Source organism: Myotis nattereri, assembly GCF_964212035.1.
Source record: "Myotis nattereri genome assembly, chromosome: 3".
Lineage (NCBI taxonomy): Eukaryota > Metazoa > Chordata > Mammalia > Chiroptera > Vespertilionidae > Myotis > Myotis nattereri.
Genome location: NC_138077.1, coordinates 211,818,082 through 211,833,006, shown reverse-complemented (window position 1 = coordinate 211,833,006; position 14,925 = coordinate 211,818,082). Strand labels below are relative to the sequence as shown.

Genomic DNA, 14,925 nt, shown 5'->3' with positions numbered 1-14,925 from the left:
AGTCCATCACCCAGGCTGGCCCCGCCCCCCGGTGGGCACCCCCACCCTGATCGGGGGCCGGGGCGGCCTGCAAACCTCCCATGGCCCCTCACCCTGGCCAGTCCCACCCCCCAGTGGGGACCCCCACCCTAATCCAGGGCCCCCATCAGAGAAGGCCAGACGGCCCCCACCCGTGCACAGGGCCTCTATCCTATATAATAAAAGGGCAATATGCAAATTGACCCTAATGGTGGAACGACCAGAACGACCACTGGACCAGCCACTATGAGGCATACTGACCACCTCTCAGTCCCTTTCCTGGCCGGCAGGCTCCAATCACCTGAAGGCCAACAGGGAACCGGGGTTGGGTGGCGGAGGATGTGGGCAAAGGCCCCCGCCCCACCAATCACCCCACACACAGAGGGGGACCTGTGGCGGGGGCGGGGCCGGCGAGTGGGCAGCCAGAGAAGATGGTCCTGATCGCAGGCCAGGCCTAGGGTCCGTACCCGCACACGAATTTCGTGCGCCGGGCCTCTAGTTAATAAATAATAATAGAAGAACAAAGTGTTTCGCATACTCACCACTGTAAACCCACTTCTGCCCTCCCCCCAATATATTAGTGTCAAACTGTTTTGTTGTAATAAAGGGTTACCTTTTAAAAACTCATGCCACCCTGGGGTTTTAGGACATGTCACCGCTAAGAGCCCATGAGGGCGAGGGCTGTGTTGGTTCACTATTGTGTCACTGGATAGGGGCAAAAGATGGCCTGCTGAATGAATGAAGGAGTGAGTGAACTTTAAGCCAAGTGACCGAGAGCTTTCCCCAATCCACTGCTTAAATGTTCACGGCACGCACAGTATTGAAAAGGAAGTAAAAGGCTTTTAAAGTTGCTAAAACCACAATCCTGTAGTTATATGTGTGCTTTCTCATCACGTCATGGGTTACAGGGCTCCTCCAGGGAATTCTGGGAAGGGAAAAGTACCGTGAGTAGGGCAGTCACCAGGAAGGAGGCTGGGCTGGAGCAGAGGATCCCCAGTCCGGCTGGAAGGAGGAGCCGAGGAGGGGCAGGCCGAGGTGCTCCCCCACAGGCAGCGTGGGGATCCTTTCCCCCTGCTCCGGGTCCTGCGGGCCCTTCCCGGAGGCTTGGGGACCACACGGTGACAGACCACATTCTGAGGCTGTAGGTGTGTCCTGCTAGAGCTCCAAAGGGGTGCGTTTCGTCTAGGGTACTGGGGTGTGCCGGAGCCAAGTATGTGATGGGAATTGCCAGAGAGAAGACCAAAGAGGCAGAGGGAAGGCTTTGAAAGGGTTAAGGAGGGTTGATCAATCAGGTAATCAGGTGCTGTTTGAACTTAAGCACTGGCAGCTCAGCTCCGCTGGGGTCAGAAGCTGTTGGGGAGGTATTTAAGGGGCAGGTGGTAAGAAGAGGCAAGACCAGGGAGCCGTGGGAATGGAGTGGGAGGGACTGTCTCCTAATCCAAGACAGAGCAGGCTCCACCAGTGTCAGCGTCAGGCTCTCCGGGAAAATGCACGTGTGTAAACGTGCACATATAAAGTTATTATACAATGTGCTGGTATAAAAGGTAGGAAGCACGATTTATAAGGAATAATACACAAAACTCCTCGTGGTAAATTCCATGCGTGGCCAACTGAACCTGACAGAGCACTTTTGCTGATTTTCACCCAAGGCTGGTGTCCGCAGCTACTCACTCCACGGCTGCAATTACCAAAGACAGTGGCTCTGGGATGTGAGGCTGGTTGATGTCCTGGTTGAGAGGAAAGTGAAAGCAGGAAGACGTAGGGAAGACGAATGCCAGAACGTGACTGCTCGGACAGCGCCGTGAGCAAGTTCTCGGTGGGAACACATAGTTTCCAGCACTGGAGGAGCATTTCTCCTTCCTTCTTGCTCGTGACACTTCTCATCCTCTCCCCCTGAAACGCCCGGATTCCTGCCAGCCCCACCTCCCGCCCCCCGTGGCTGCCATCTCTGCTTAGGTTCAGAGACAAGGAACACTTTTAAGCTTAATCTTTACTGATTAACGGATTCTCCACCACTTTCTTTCATCCAGATCAGGGGTCCAGCAAACTATGGCCCTCAGACCGAATCCGGCCCAAGGTCTGTTTTTTTTTAAATAAAGTTTTATTGTAACACAGCCACACTCATGTGTTTGCATATTATCTACAGCAACAGCATTGTTGGGCAGCTGCACCTGAGATCACATGGCCCGTGAAGCTGAAAGCACTTACTACCTGGTCCTTTACAGGCCCAGTCTGCTGACCTCTGCCCTACACAACCAACAAAACGATAAATCAAGCCCCGACTTGCAGAGTTTGCCAATTCCCAAGGTGTAAATATTCCCAGCAGGGCCAAGTTCAAGCCAGCACACCATCAGCTGGGATGTCCATCGCACAGATACAACAATGCCAGCAATCTCAAGTGCACAGACCAGAGTGAAATGCGGTGAAATAATTAGGGCATAATCAATGTTGAATTATTTTTATGACTTCTGTTTTTAATACCTTAATTAATTTTACTTTTGTATAATCACTTAATTTTAGGTTTGCATAATCTAATTTTCAATAATGGCTGTATGTAACCATCAGCTCACAAAGTGCCCTCAAATGTAACCACCGGGTCTCAGCAGCTGGCTGCAGGACACACGTATGGACAGAGAAGCCAGGGACAGGGAGGTGAAGAGGTCCCTTCCGCCCGGAGGTCACGTGAACCGGAAGAGAAGATGCCCCTTCCGCCCGGAGGTCACGTGAACCGGAAGAGAAGATGCCCTGTCCGCCCCGAGGTCACGTGAACCAGAAGGCACTCCACAGAGACGTGTGTGACACAGCCCTGCTTTCCGGCAACGTGCACTTGCGATTTCTGACATGTACCACCTAACAGTTCTTTATTCCTCCACAAAAAGGGACTCATCCACCAAACAATAAACACCAGAGCAAGGGAGACATAGCTTCCGACCAGCACGTGGGAAAGGACCAAGGGCATTAGTTGGTTTTGACCTGGAAACCCGTGGCGGGAGGCTGCCCTGATGCTCCGAGGCCTCCGGGAGGTTCAGAACGGCCAGGGAAGGGTCCTGCCTCCGCGCCCACCTGCGACCCGCATTTTAACCCTGAGGTTGTGAAGCTGGCGCCAGAGCTGGGCGCGGAGGGAGAAGGCACAGAAGCCACAGGCCATGTGCAGGGGATGCAGAGAAAGGCGCTGGGGGTGGGGGACGGCTAAAGCCGGTGACCGATGAGGCCCCTTCCCTCCAAAGCCATGACTCAGGCCGAGGGGAAGCAGGGCTGGTCACCTGGATGGAAGGAGCCTGAAGACCACCCTGAGCAGGATCCCCACGTGGAGGGGCACCGACAGCCTCCCCCAGAGGTGCCTGGGCGCCAGCTCTCTCTTGTGTTTGCCTCAGAACTAAGGTCCAAGTCCAAGTCAGCAGCCCACTCCCCCCCCCCCCCGCCCCCCAAGGCTGTTGTGGGCTGAGCTGTGTCACCCCAGAACTCTGTTGAAGAGCTAAGCACCAGGACCTCAGGAGGTGGCTGTGGTTGGAGAGAGGGTCTTTGAAGAGGTGAGTGAGGTTAAAGGAGCAAATCTGACTGGTGTCCTTACAAGAGGAGAGAGGACCCAGACAGGCAGAGGGACAGCACATGCAGACAGCCATCTGCGGGCAGGACAGAGGCCTCGAGCAAACCCCGCTGCTCCCCGTCTCACTTCCAGCCGCCAGGACTGTGGGACATTTTTGCTGTTTAAGCCCCTCTGTCTGGGGCACTTGGTTAGGTAAGACCCAGGACACTGATACAGAGGGTTCCTGCAAACTACGGGGACAGAGACAGGCTCTGGGGCGCAGTCATATCCTGGGGACCCCACCTCCAGAGGGGAAGGGATGGATGGGAAATACCCTACCCTCCCTCCCACAGCCCCCCTCCTGGGGTGGGAGGGGGCGTAAACTGGCCAAAGCCATTCAGATCTGTTGGGAGGAGCTTAGCTCTTCTTAGAACTGGCGTCCTTTTTGTTTTCCAATCTCCTGGGGAAGTGGAACTAGATGAGCCAGGTGGGGATCAGCCGTCCCCCAGTCCTTGGCTGGCGTCCCCCAGTCCCTGGCATTTGTCAGCCGACCTGCAGGCGCCTGTCCCAGAACAGCGAGTGCCCTGGGCTTCCCTCCGAGTTCCCAGCTCTGCCCAGGGGAGACCGTCCCAAGCCTCGGCCACCAGAGTCAGGGTGGGGACACCTGGGGCGACGGAGAGCCACTTCCACTTTCCTTCACAGGCAGTGGGGTCCCCGCCCCCTGCTCTAAGGGGCAGCCTGCAGGGGCTCAAGGTCGATCAAAGGCTGGCCCCACTGCTGAGCTCCGGCCCTGCTCCCTCCACCCAGGCCTCACCCTCCCACAGACCCTGCGGGGCAGGGCGGGAGGTGGCTGGGAGGGAAACAAAGGGGCCTTCTCCCCTCCGTGGGCCAGTCGGCCTCGTGCTGCCGGGCCTGTGGGAGCCTTGAATGTTAACATAACTCAAAAAGCGCTTTGAGAGCGAAACCATGAGGCAACAATGTGCTGATTTAGAAAGCTCTAGGGAGCGGGGGGGGGGGGGGGGGGGGGGGGGGAGGGAGACGCAGCTGCAGCGATAGGCCAGGGAGAGGGGTCACAGGGCCACGAGCCAGCCTCGAGGTCTCTTTGGGAACAATGGGCACTAATTGTTAGTGTGGAGCCAGGGGTGGGAGGGGAGAGGGTCAGGGAGTCAGCCGTGGCCAGGCACCCCTCAGTCACTCTGCAGCTCTGGCCAAAGAAGCGGGGAGGGGCGCCCAAAGGAAGTTTTAGACACACCCCCTGCACCCCCTGCACCCCTGGTTCTGTCCTGCGCTCGGGTGAGGATGGGCAGGTCTGACCTTGCCCTGGCGGAAGGGTGGCACCTCCGCCATCAGCCTGTGGTGGGTCCCGTGAACATGGCAGCGCAGCGCAAGAACTACCTGCGACAGCAGCGCCCTCGGAACCGTCTGGAGGCAATAAAAAAGCCAGGTCCACGCCAGGAGCACCCTCACTCACAGGCCGCCTGCCGGGCCCCTCGCTGGGCCCCACCGCAGCCAGCTTCCAGTTAGAGAACTTAGCGGACCTTCCCCTTCAGGGTCACGTTTCCCCTTTTCTCTCATTAGAACTTCCCACTCCCCATACAGGCGTTCTGACGGTGAACTTGGGGTGCCCCAGATTCCTTCACCCTCCAGAACAGCCAAGCAAACTCCAGAGGGTGGCGAGCACGTGGGCCGGAGGCACAGGGCCTGTCCCCGCCTGGGGTCATGCCCACACCCACACCCGCCTCAGTGGGGCCAGAACCCTTCCACTCCTCCACGGCGACATGAGGCACCCGCCCGCCTTTCCCTCAGGCTCCCAGGACACGCGGGCCAGGAGGCCTGGCACAGTGCCAGTGGGGGGCCGGTGCCCTGACCAGCCGCACATTCCCGCTTCCTCAGGAGCAGCCCGCCTGGCGGGGGTGGGGGCCTGACAGCTGCTTTAGAAGAGCTGGTCACCTTCGGCAGGGCCACAGGGATGGGTCAGGCCAACGGGGCTGATCTTACGGGAAGGGAGCTGGGCCCACACACAGCCGCTGTGGCCCAAGCTTCTAGCACTTTCTTTTTTAAAATATATCTTTTATTGATTTCAGAGAGGAATGGAGATGGGAGAGAGAGAAACATCAATGATGAGAGAGAATCATTGATGGGCTGCCTTCTGCACGCCCACACTAGTGATGGAGCCCACAACCCAGGCATGTGCCCTGACCAGGAATCGAACCCTGACCTCCTGGCTCATAGGTCGATGCTCAACCACTGAGCCAAACCAGCCGGGTCCTACGTGGTCCTTACAGACTGTCCTTGTCTTCCGGAAACACACACTCGGGGGCTCCAGGGCTGCGACTGACTTACTCTTAAATGTTTCCAGGAAAAAAAAAAAAGGAATAACTGGAGAGGATAAAGGTGACATGCTAAAGTGTTAATAATGGGGGAAATCTGGAAAGTTAAAAATATCTCATTGTCAAATTATACCTCCATTTAAAACAATAGTGTCAAGGCCAAGAGACAAGATGGAACCGTAACAGGAGGACTGACCTTGGCGTCCTAACCTCGACCTCCCCCGACGTGGCTCGGGCAGATCGCATCAGCCGTAACTGGAGGGTGACCGTCCTGTCCATTCCCTTGCTGGTGACCAGTGAGCTAAGGGATGGAGCAGCACTTTGCAAGTGCCCAGGAGCCAGTGCAGCTTGTATGAAACACAATTTCCCCGAGGATGAGACAGGCTAAGCTGCCCCCCTTCTCCAGCGGGGAAAAAGCCATCTTTCTGCCAAGGAGCCACATCAGTGCCATGGTGGGGCCCTCCGAGCAGGCGCTTTCTGGGAGGCTGTGTGGGCAGGACTCTCTCCAGCTTCCTATATACACGGCTGCACTGTTTTATACATGGCTATTTTCACTTAACATAGTCTCATACCATTAAAAAAATATATATATATGTACATATTTATTGATTTCAGAGAGAAAGGAAAGGGAAAGAAGAGATAGAAACATCAATGATGAGAGCGAATCATTGATCAGCCGCCTCCTGCAAGCCCCACACTGGAGATCGAGCCTGCAACACAGGCATGTGCCCTTGACCAGAATTGAACCCAGCATCCTTCAGTCCACGGGCTGATGCTCTATCCACTGAGTCAAACCGACTAAGGCTATCATACCATTTAAAAAAAAAAAAAAAAGATGTACAGAGTTCACAGCCAGTACTGGCTATATAACATTCCAGGGGGGCTGTCGTCTGTAATTCACTGTTCCCTCTTTTGTGGACATTGAGGTGGCTTTTGAATTCTGCCCGTGACAACAGCGTCTCACAAACCCCTGTGCACAAACAGCTTTGCGTGCATTCAGGATTATCTCCTTACACTAGGTCTCTATAAATAAGATTACCGGATCAAGAGGTATGAACCAAGTACTTTCCACATAGATTACTCCCAATTACATCGCCAAGAACAATGTAGGAAAATACCAGTTTCAACGGCTTTTAATACATCCCTATTCTGCCTTAGTATATTTTTCTTAACTCAATGAGGAAATGATACCTCAAATGTTAGAACTTGCATTGTTTTGAGTACTAACTAATGGGGCTCAATTTCCCCCCATGTATTTACCAACCTTTATATTTTGTCTGAATGTGGCTTTTGTCCACTTAACAGGATATTTGTCAGTTTTAAAATAATCAATTCATAAAAACTCTTTGTGGAATAGAGATAACAACCTTTGGTGTTGTCATATTCTAAAATAGTTTTCAAGGCCAGAAGGTTCGAAGTGGGCTGTGTTATCTGAAATGGTAACATGTGGTGACAGTCTAGCCCAGTGGTCGGCAAACTGCGACTCGCGAGCCACACGCAGCTCTTTGGCCCCTTGAGTGTGGCTCTTCCACAAAATACCATGTGCGGGCGCGCACATACAGTGCGAAGTTGACTTAAAACTTTAAGTGAAGTTTATTAAGTTAATTTTAGGGAACGTTGTGAAGTGAAAGAAGATGCAGTGTCGAGGATGGAGAAAGGTGTGTGGAGATGGTTTGGACATAGAGAGAGGATGAACGAAAGGAGATAGACGAAACAAGAATACAAGACGAGTGTGGATGGGAGAGTTGGAAGGGGCCGACCTCAGCGAACGTACCTCAATCAGATTGAGGACATCTTTAGCACAGGCCAGCTTAGGAGTCCCCTAATTAAGTTAATAACAATGTGCCTACCTAGATAGTTTAAGTTTAAAAAATTTGGCTCTCAAAAGAAATTTCAATCGTTGTACTGTTGGTATTTGGCTCTGTTGACTAATGAGTTTGCCGACCACGGGTCTAGCCAATGTCCGAAGATGGCATTTCTCACACCAACAGGCACTTAAGCATCAACACACTGATGCTCCATAGAAGGACCAAGGAGAGTGCTTAGCGAGGTCATTAGCTCTCCTGTCTGGGAGGATCTAAGTCAATAGATGAACCTGTTAGACGGGTTTTTCCGCTTCTCTCAGGCGAGCGCCCACGCCTCTCAGGGAGTAAATGTCCGAGTCCCTTTCTAGCTTGGACACAGGTATTTTCTCTCCTTTTTCTTTTAAGAAGCAGGCGGATCCCATTCAACAAACTAGAAGAACAGGTGCTCCTTTTTCATGGCCAGAAGGGGACACACTGACCTCCGAAACACCACAGGAAGCTTTTCCTAAGCATCACAGGAAACCCCTGGACGTGAGCAGAGAGAACTCCCACTCAGGTTCCGTAGGAAAGCTGTCTTTTCTACAGGAACTGCACCCGGTTTATCTTCACCACTTAAATATATATATATATATATATATATATATATATATATATATATACACACACACATTTCAATACTGTTACAAAGAGTAGGGAAAGAGAAGAGAGTCTTGCACAGAAAGCCTTGGGCACCTTCTCAAGTCCATGTGAACTCTGGCGTACACACTGCCCCACCCAACCAGCCGGCCAAGGCCTGGGCCTGTGAAATGGACACAGAGGCCGAATGGATGCTGCGAGGGGCGGACAGGCCACTTCCTGTGGTCCCCGCAGCATCCGGGCACCGTCTGAACGGCTTGCTGCAACTGCGACTGGAACAGCTGAGCAGCAGGACATGGTGTTTCCCGGGAACCAGCTGGCCTCCAGCCAGCAGCTCTGAGAAGAGGTCAAGTGACTCTTGCAGTCTTGTGACCTCACTGCCGTGACCCCCAGGTGTCTGCTGAAGTGCTGACTCCCAGCGGCCGTTGGAAAGCACCCAAGCATTTAGCAGAGAGGGCCTATAATTAGGGCAGTAGTTGGGGCTCTTATCTGGGGAGGAAGGAGAGGAAATGCCCTGTAAGATTCCTGTCTCGGTTCAAGCAGGACAGCCCCAGGCGTCTGAATCCTTCCTCCCTCAGGTGAGGGGTGTGTGATGAGACGCTTCCACGCCAGGGCAGGGCAAGGCTTTCCTCTTCCCTAGTCTCAGATACGGTGGCAGCCTGTGGCCCTCTTCCAGGCCAGCCACTGCCACTGACCTCAACCTCAGAGTTGCTCAACTCTGCCAGCCAAGACCATCTAGGACAGAGCTAACAACAGACAGGGGCCTGAGGTCTAGCGATGAGCCAAGAGAAAAGAAAGAAGAGTCTTCTGTAAAAGTTACAGCTGAGACACTGCATTTGACAGCGGGCTAGCCGGACCCACAGCCTGGGAGTAGCTGAGTGCACCACTCCTGTGGGTCAGGGTGCAGAGTGGTAACATGGGATTGGGAGCTGGCAGGCTTGCAACCTGCGGCAGCCACCTAACCCATCTCCCAGCCTGGGATCCAGGCCCCCACCCCCCACCCCACCCCCTGCAGCACAGGTGGCCAGAGCGCAGTGAAGCAGGAGCCGAGGACCCAGAGTGGCCTCAGCTCTCCAGGTGCATCGGAGTTCCCAGGCAAACTCTAAGGGCGAGCGCTGGCCCTCCTGCCTGCAGGTGCTGAGCTCAGGCGCCCACCTGGTGGGGCCTCAGGCGGAGGCAAGCGAAAAGGGGATGCTCAGCACAGGTGCACCTACCTCTCAGACAAGCCTGACCCGAGTCCCGCCCCCCGCGGGCTGCCCGGGGGAGGAGCACACTGCCTGCTGGGCGCCCGGCCGGGATCTGACCAAGACAGGGCGCCAGAAGGGCGCGAGGGCCACGGGGCGGCCACCCACCTGACGACGTGGAAAGCCAGGAGCAGGCGGCCGGCGCGGGGTCCGCGCGGGGTGCGGACGATGCTGAGGTACAGGTAGAGGGCGATGGCCACGGTCCAGAAGAAGGAGCTGGTGTTGGCGAAGGTGGAGAGCGCGCCCTGCAGCACGCAGTCCCACGAGGTGCCCGAGAAGTCCTGCAGCACCCCGTAGAAGTAGGAGGCGGCCGACAGCAGGTCGGCCAGCGACAGGAAGAGCAGCAGGCGCCGCGCTCGGCTGCGCAGGTCGGGCCACAGGGCGTGCGTGGCCACCAGCAGGCCCGAGCCCAGCGCGGACAGCACGCACGACAGCAGCACCACGGCCCGCTCCGACGGCACCAGCACCGTGGGCGGCGCGGGCGGCGGCATGGCCGGGCGGGGAGCGGGCCGAAGGCGAGGGCGCCACGAGGACCGCCAGTGCGGCCACCGCCGCCGACTCCGCACCGACCCGCCAGCGGCTCCAGTCCTGGCCCCTTGTCCCGCCCGGGCTGCTGGGCCCCGCCCCTAGCCCCGCCCATGTTCTCAAGCCACGCCCCTGCGTCCTAGGCAACCCGCCCCACGCCCCGCCCGCGGCTCCGGGCCCCGCCCCTACGCCCCGCCCCTGTGTGCTGGCCCCGCCCCTGCGCCCTCCCACGTGCCCCACGAACAATTTCACACCACGCCCCTGCGCCCAAGTCCGGTGTGTGGTCGGGCTTCCAGACCTTGATCCCCGCCCTCCTGAAAGGCTACCCGTGCACTCCCCAGATGGCTAGGACATCTGGTCCTGGGAGCCAGGGACTTGCATTTTTAGGGCTAATATTACCTTCCTTCCTTCCTTCCAGCCAGCGTGTGTGTGTGTGTGTGTGTGTGTGTGTGTGTGTGTGTGTGTGTTGGGCGGGGGATGGAGGCATTCCTTCCACTGGTAACAAAAATACATTTACCATCCTCCTTCCCTAAGCAGGGTACAGAGTGTCCACAGGGTGTGGTGGCTACTCCCAGAAGGGGATGTGATAATTTTTCTTACAATGAGCACACTATCTTTAAAAAATTAGTCATATTAGATGTAATTTTTAAAACAAAGAAGCCATTCCAGTTTATTGGTTTTTTTTTCATAAAGTCATATTTTTAATTGAGATATACCTTACCATAAAATTGGCACTTTTAAGTGTACAACTCAGTAGTTTTTCGTATGTTCACAAGTTTGTGTGACCATCATCATTGTCTCATTCCACAACATATTCATCACCCCAAAAAGGAACCCAGTTAGTGTTCACTGCCCAGCTTCCTCTCCCCTTCTCCCTCCCCAGCTCTTGGCAACCACTAATCTACCTCTGTGTCTATGGATTCGCCCATTCCAGACAGCTCCCAGAGATGGAATCAGACTTCGTCCCTGGCCTCCTTCATGTAGCGAGCTTTCAAGGTCCATCCATGTTGTAGCACGTATCAGTGCTTTATTCCTTTTTATGGTGAGACAATATTCCCGCGTGTGGATGGACCACATTTGTTTCCCCATTCATCAGTTGTGGACATTTGGACACTTTTTAGCTGTTATAAATAATGCTGCTATGAGCATTTGCGTATACGTTTTTGTGTGGACATATCTTTTCAGTTCTCTTGGAGTGAACTTGCTGGGTCATATGGTTACTCAATGTTGAACTTTGTGTGGCTGCACCATTGATATTACTACAGCAATGTATGAGGGTTCCAATTTCTTCACATTCTCCTAACACCTGACTATCTGCTTTTTTATTCCTGACATCCTAGTGGGTGTGAAGTGGTGTTGCATTGTGGTTTTGATTTGAATTTCTCTAATAATGAAATGGAACACCTTTTCATATGCGTATTGGCCATTTGCATATCCTCTTTGGAGAAATGCCCATTCAATTCCCTTGCCTATTTTTATTTAAAAAAAATTTTTAAATATATTTTTATTGATTTCAGAGAGGAAGGGAGAGGAAAGAGAGACAGAAACATCAATGATGAGAGACACTCATTGATCTGTTGCCTGACTTCCACATGCCCCCCACTGGGGATCGAGCCATGTGCCCTGACCAGGAATCTATCCGTGACCTCCAGTTCAAAGGTCGAAGCTCAACCACTGAGCCATGTTGGCCAGGCTCCCTTGCCTATTTTTAAATTGAGTTTGTCTTTTTGTTATCAAGTCGAGTTGGAAGAGTTCTTTAGATATTCTGGATACTAGAAACTTATCAGATTAATTTACAAAATCTTTCTCCCATCTTGTGGGTTATATTTTCACTTTCTTGGTAGCGCACTTTGACGTACAGAAGTTTTCATTTTGTCGATGTCCACATGACCTACTTCTTTTCTCTTGTTGCTGGGCTGTTGGTGTTATTTCTAAGAAACCATTGCCTCATCCAAGCTCGTGAAGATGTACAGCCAAGTTTTCTTTCTTGCCAGGACCACGTGGTTTGGGTTCCTGTGACACTGTGGTACGTTTTGAAATCAGGAACCAACATTGCTTTTCTTTCTCAGTATTGTTTTGGCCGTTTGGATCAATTTCTGGATCAGCATTTCCATTTCTGTGAATAGAGCCTGCTGGGATTCTGACAGAGGTTGTGTTGCATCTACGGATAAATTGGGGGAATAATGCTATCTTAATGGAGTTAAATCTTCTTACCCATGCACATGGGATGTCTTCCCACTTAATTAGGTCATCTTTGATTTCTTTCAACGATGTTTGTAGTTTTCCGTGTACACTAGATTTGATCTTGCATTTGAGTCAGAAAAGGCAGATTATCATGGGCATAGGTTACCTTTTTGTATCTAGCTTTGAAAATCATTGATTATGAAATAAGCATACTGCAAAGTGCCTCCCATACAACTGTATGATTTAATGAATAATTATAAAGCAAATACCCACCCAGCGCAAGAAATATTAATATTACCAGAAGCCTTTCCCCAGACCTCTTTCTCCTTCCTCTGTCATTCTCTTGCTTTTTTTTTAACCATTCATGTATGCATCCCTAAACAAAACAGTAGTTTGCCTGTCACTGAGCTTCATATCAACGGAATCATACCCTCTGTTACCTTTTGCATCCTCTGCTTTTTGTTCAACATTGTTAATTGTGAGATTCATCCACGTTCTTGCATGAAGCTGCAGTTCACTCGTTTTCCCTGCTGAAACCATTGTGTAGTTTTCCATGAAATAAATAATATATTTATCCGTGGTACTGTTTCTAGACATTTGGGCTGTGTCCAGGTTTGGGCTATTACAAGCCAGGCTGGAATGAGCATAGATTCTTTCTTAATCAGGAAAGTAGTTACTAACGACAGTTCCCAGCAGTTTGAGCAAGTATTCGGGGGCGTGGCCCGCAGAGGGCAGAGGGGCAGCTGCTTTCTTTCCAGTCACTGCGGGAGCTGCTGGCCTCTTCCCGAGAGGACCCCGGGCCACAGACGGGCCCCGGCTGTCAGTGAGGCCTCCCAGCCTTTACTGGTGTGGGCAGTTTCAAGTGTGGATTGTGCAACGAGCCCTGGGCTTTGGAACATGGCTGGGCAGGAGCCTGGAGTGGACTCTCTCCCCGGATCATGGTCATCTGATCCTTAGGGTACTGGGGGCACAAAGGACAGGAAAGGTCCCCTGGCAAGCTGCTCTGCACAGGCCAGCCTGACTGTACCTTCCCGGCCTTATTGAGATGAAAGCACTTCGTCCACCTCCCCGGTGAGAGGCCGGCTATGTAGCAGGCAGGTGTGGCCGGGAGATCGCCTGGTTTTCTTTGCCCTGGAAAACAACATTCCAAGAACATCCCACCAGGGGAAAGTGGGAAAGATGTGGGATGATACAGCTTCGGGTCACTGAGCTCTAAGCTTGAAGCTGACTTTCCGAGGTCCGAGTTCACTGGTGCTTTTGGCTCCCAGCTTGTCACAGAGTCCTGGGCTCTGCTTCTCCCCTCCCACGGGCTGCGGGTCCTCCAGGGCCCGGCCAAGAGCAGCAGCCCCAGAGAACCAGGCTCCCAGCTGCCTGCGACCGTGCCCACCCGCTGTGGGATGCTACGTCCTCCTGGTCCCCTGTCTCCTCCCCTCCCCTCCAGGGAACTAGCAAGGAACTCAGATGGCATCTTATTTTGACCCTCAGTTGTTTCTCTAGCATCCATGCCAAGCCAGCTGGCGGTTGTCTTGCCGCTCCATGTCCCACGTCCAAAGGGGCCAGGTCCCAGGTCCCTACACACAGCGGCAGCCTCCCCCGTGCCAGTTGTCTGGCCACAGATCAAGGGCACAGACCCAGAGAGGCCCCACAGCCCGGGCTGGTGGCCCCAGGAGCAGATGGGCTTGTTGCTCTCTCCTCCCTCCCCCGGCCCCAGAAACTGGCCCAGAGCCCCCTCCTGACAGTGGCAACAGGGAGCCTCTAAATCAGCGGTTCTCAGCCTGTGGGCCGCGACCCCTTTGGGGGTTGAACGACCCTTTCACAGGGGTCGCCTAAGACCATCGGAAAACACATATATAATTACATATTGTTTTTGTGATTAATCACTATGCTTTCATTATGTTCAATTTGTAACAATGAAAATACATCCTGCATATCAGATATTTACATGACAATTCATAACAGTAGCAAAGTTACGAAGTAGCAACGAAAATAATTTTATGGTTGGGGGTCACCACAACATGAGGAACTGTATTAAAGGGTCGCGGCATTAGGAAGGTTGAGAACCACTGCCCTAGATGATCTCCTGAGCTCAACCCCAGCCTGAGTAACAGGCCACGCCTGTGACTCCTAAACCCCGAGCAGAAGAGGGGCCTTCCTTGTGGGCCTCTCATTTCCTAGTTAAAGGTGCGTATTGCTTGTCTTGCCCCTTCCCGCCCAGGTACCTCGATGTGACGAGCAGTGGCCGTGGGAGAGGAGCCCAGCCCACGGGAGCCCCTCTCCATACTCCCCGCCCCCACCTCCAGCAACCCCTGGGCCTGCTCACGTGACCTTGGGCCGTGCAGGGAAAAGGCCAGGACAGGCCGGACCAGCCACATTCGGAGACCAGGGGCCTGCCCTTCAAGGCACACCATCTGGTGGGAGTATTTCCCTACAAGAGAAGCCCTCGGGTCCTGGTGGGATGCCCTAAAACTCTCCTTCCTCACCTTGAGCCTTGCCCCTCCCCACCCCAAACTCAGAAGGCTTTGCCCCAGCTAGCTGTGCACCTGGGCCTGCTGCCTGCGGAAACCCTGGTTTCGCTGTTCTGCTGAGCATTGCACCAGCTCCGAGGGGCGGCCACGGCACCATTGTTCCCAGCCACCGGGGCAAAGGCAGAGCTAAGG

At 53.7% G+C, this 14,925-nt stretch overlaps 1 protein-coding gene across 2 annotated transcripts in view; it reads right to left on the bottom strand.

Moving 5' to 3' along the window:
* Window positions 1-10,137, bottom strand: part of LOC308516057 (G-protein coupled receptor 157-like) — a 44,569-nt gene extending 34,432 nt beyond the window's left edge. For both annotated transcript variants that reach the window (XM_081086810.1, XM_081086809.1), the window contains exon 1: window positions 9,668-10,137. In XM_081086810.1, the coding sequence (XP_080942936.1) occupies window positions 9,668-10,050 (383 nt within the window). In that variant the 5' untranslated portion in view covers window positions 10,051-10,137. The remainder of the gene's footprint in view (window positions 1-9,667) is intronic.
* Window positions 10,138-14,925: the final 4,788 nt, after the last annotated feature.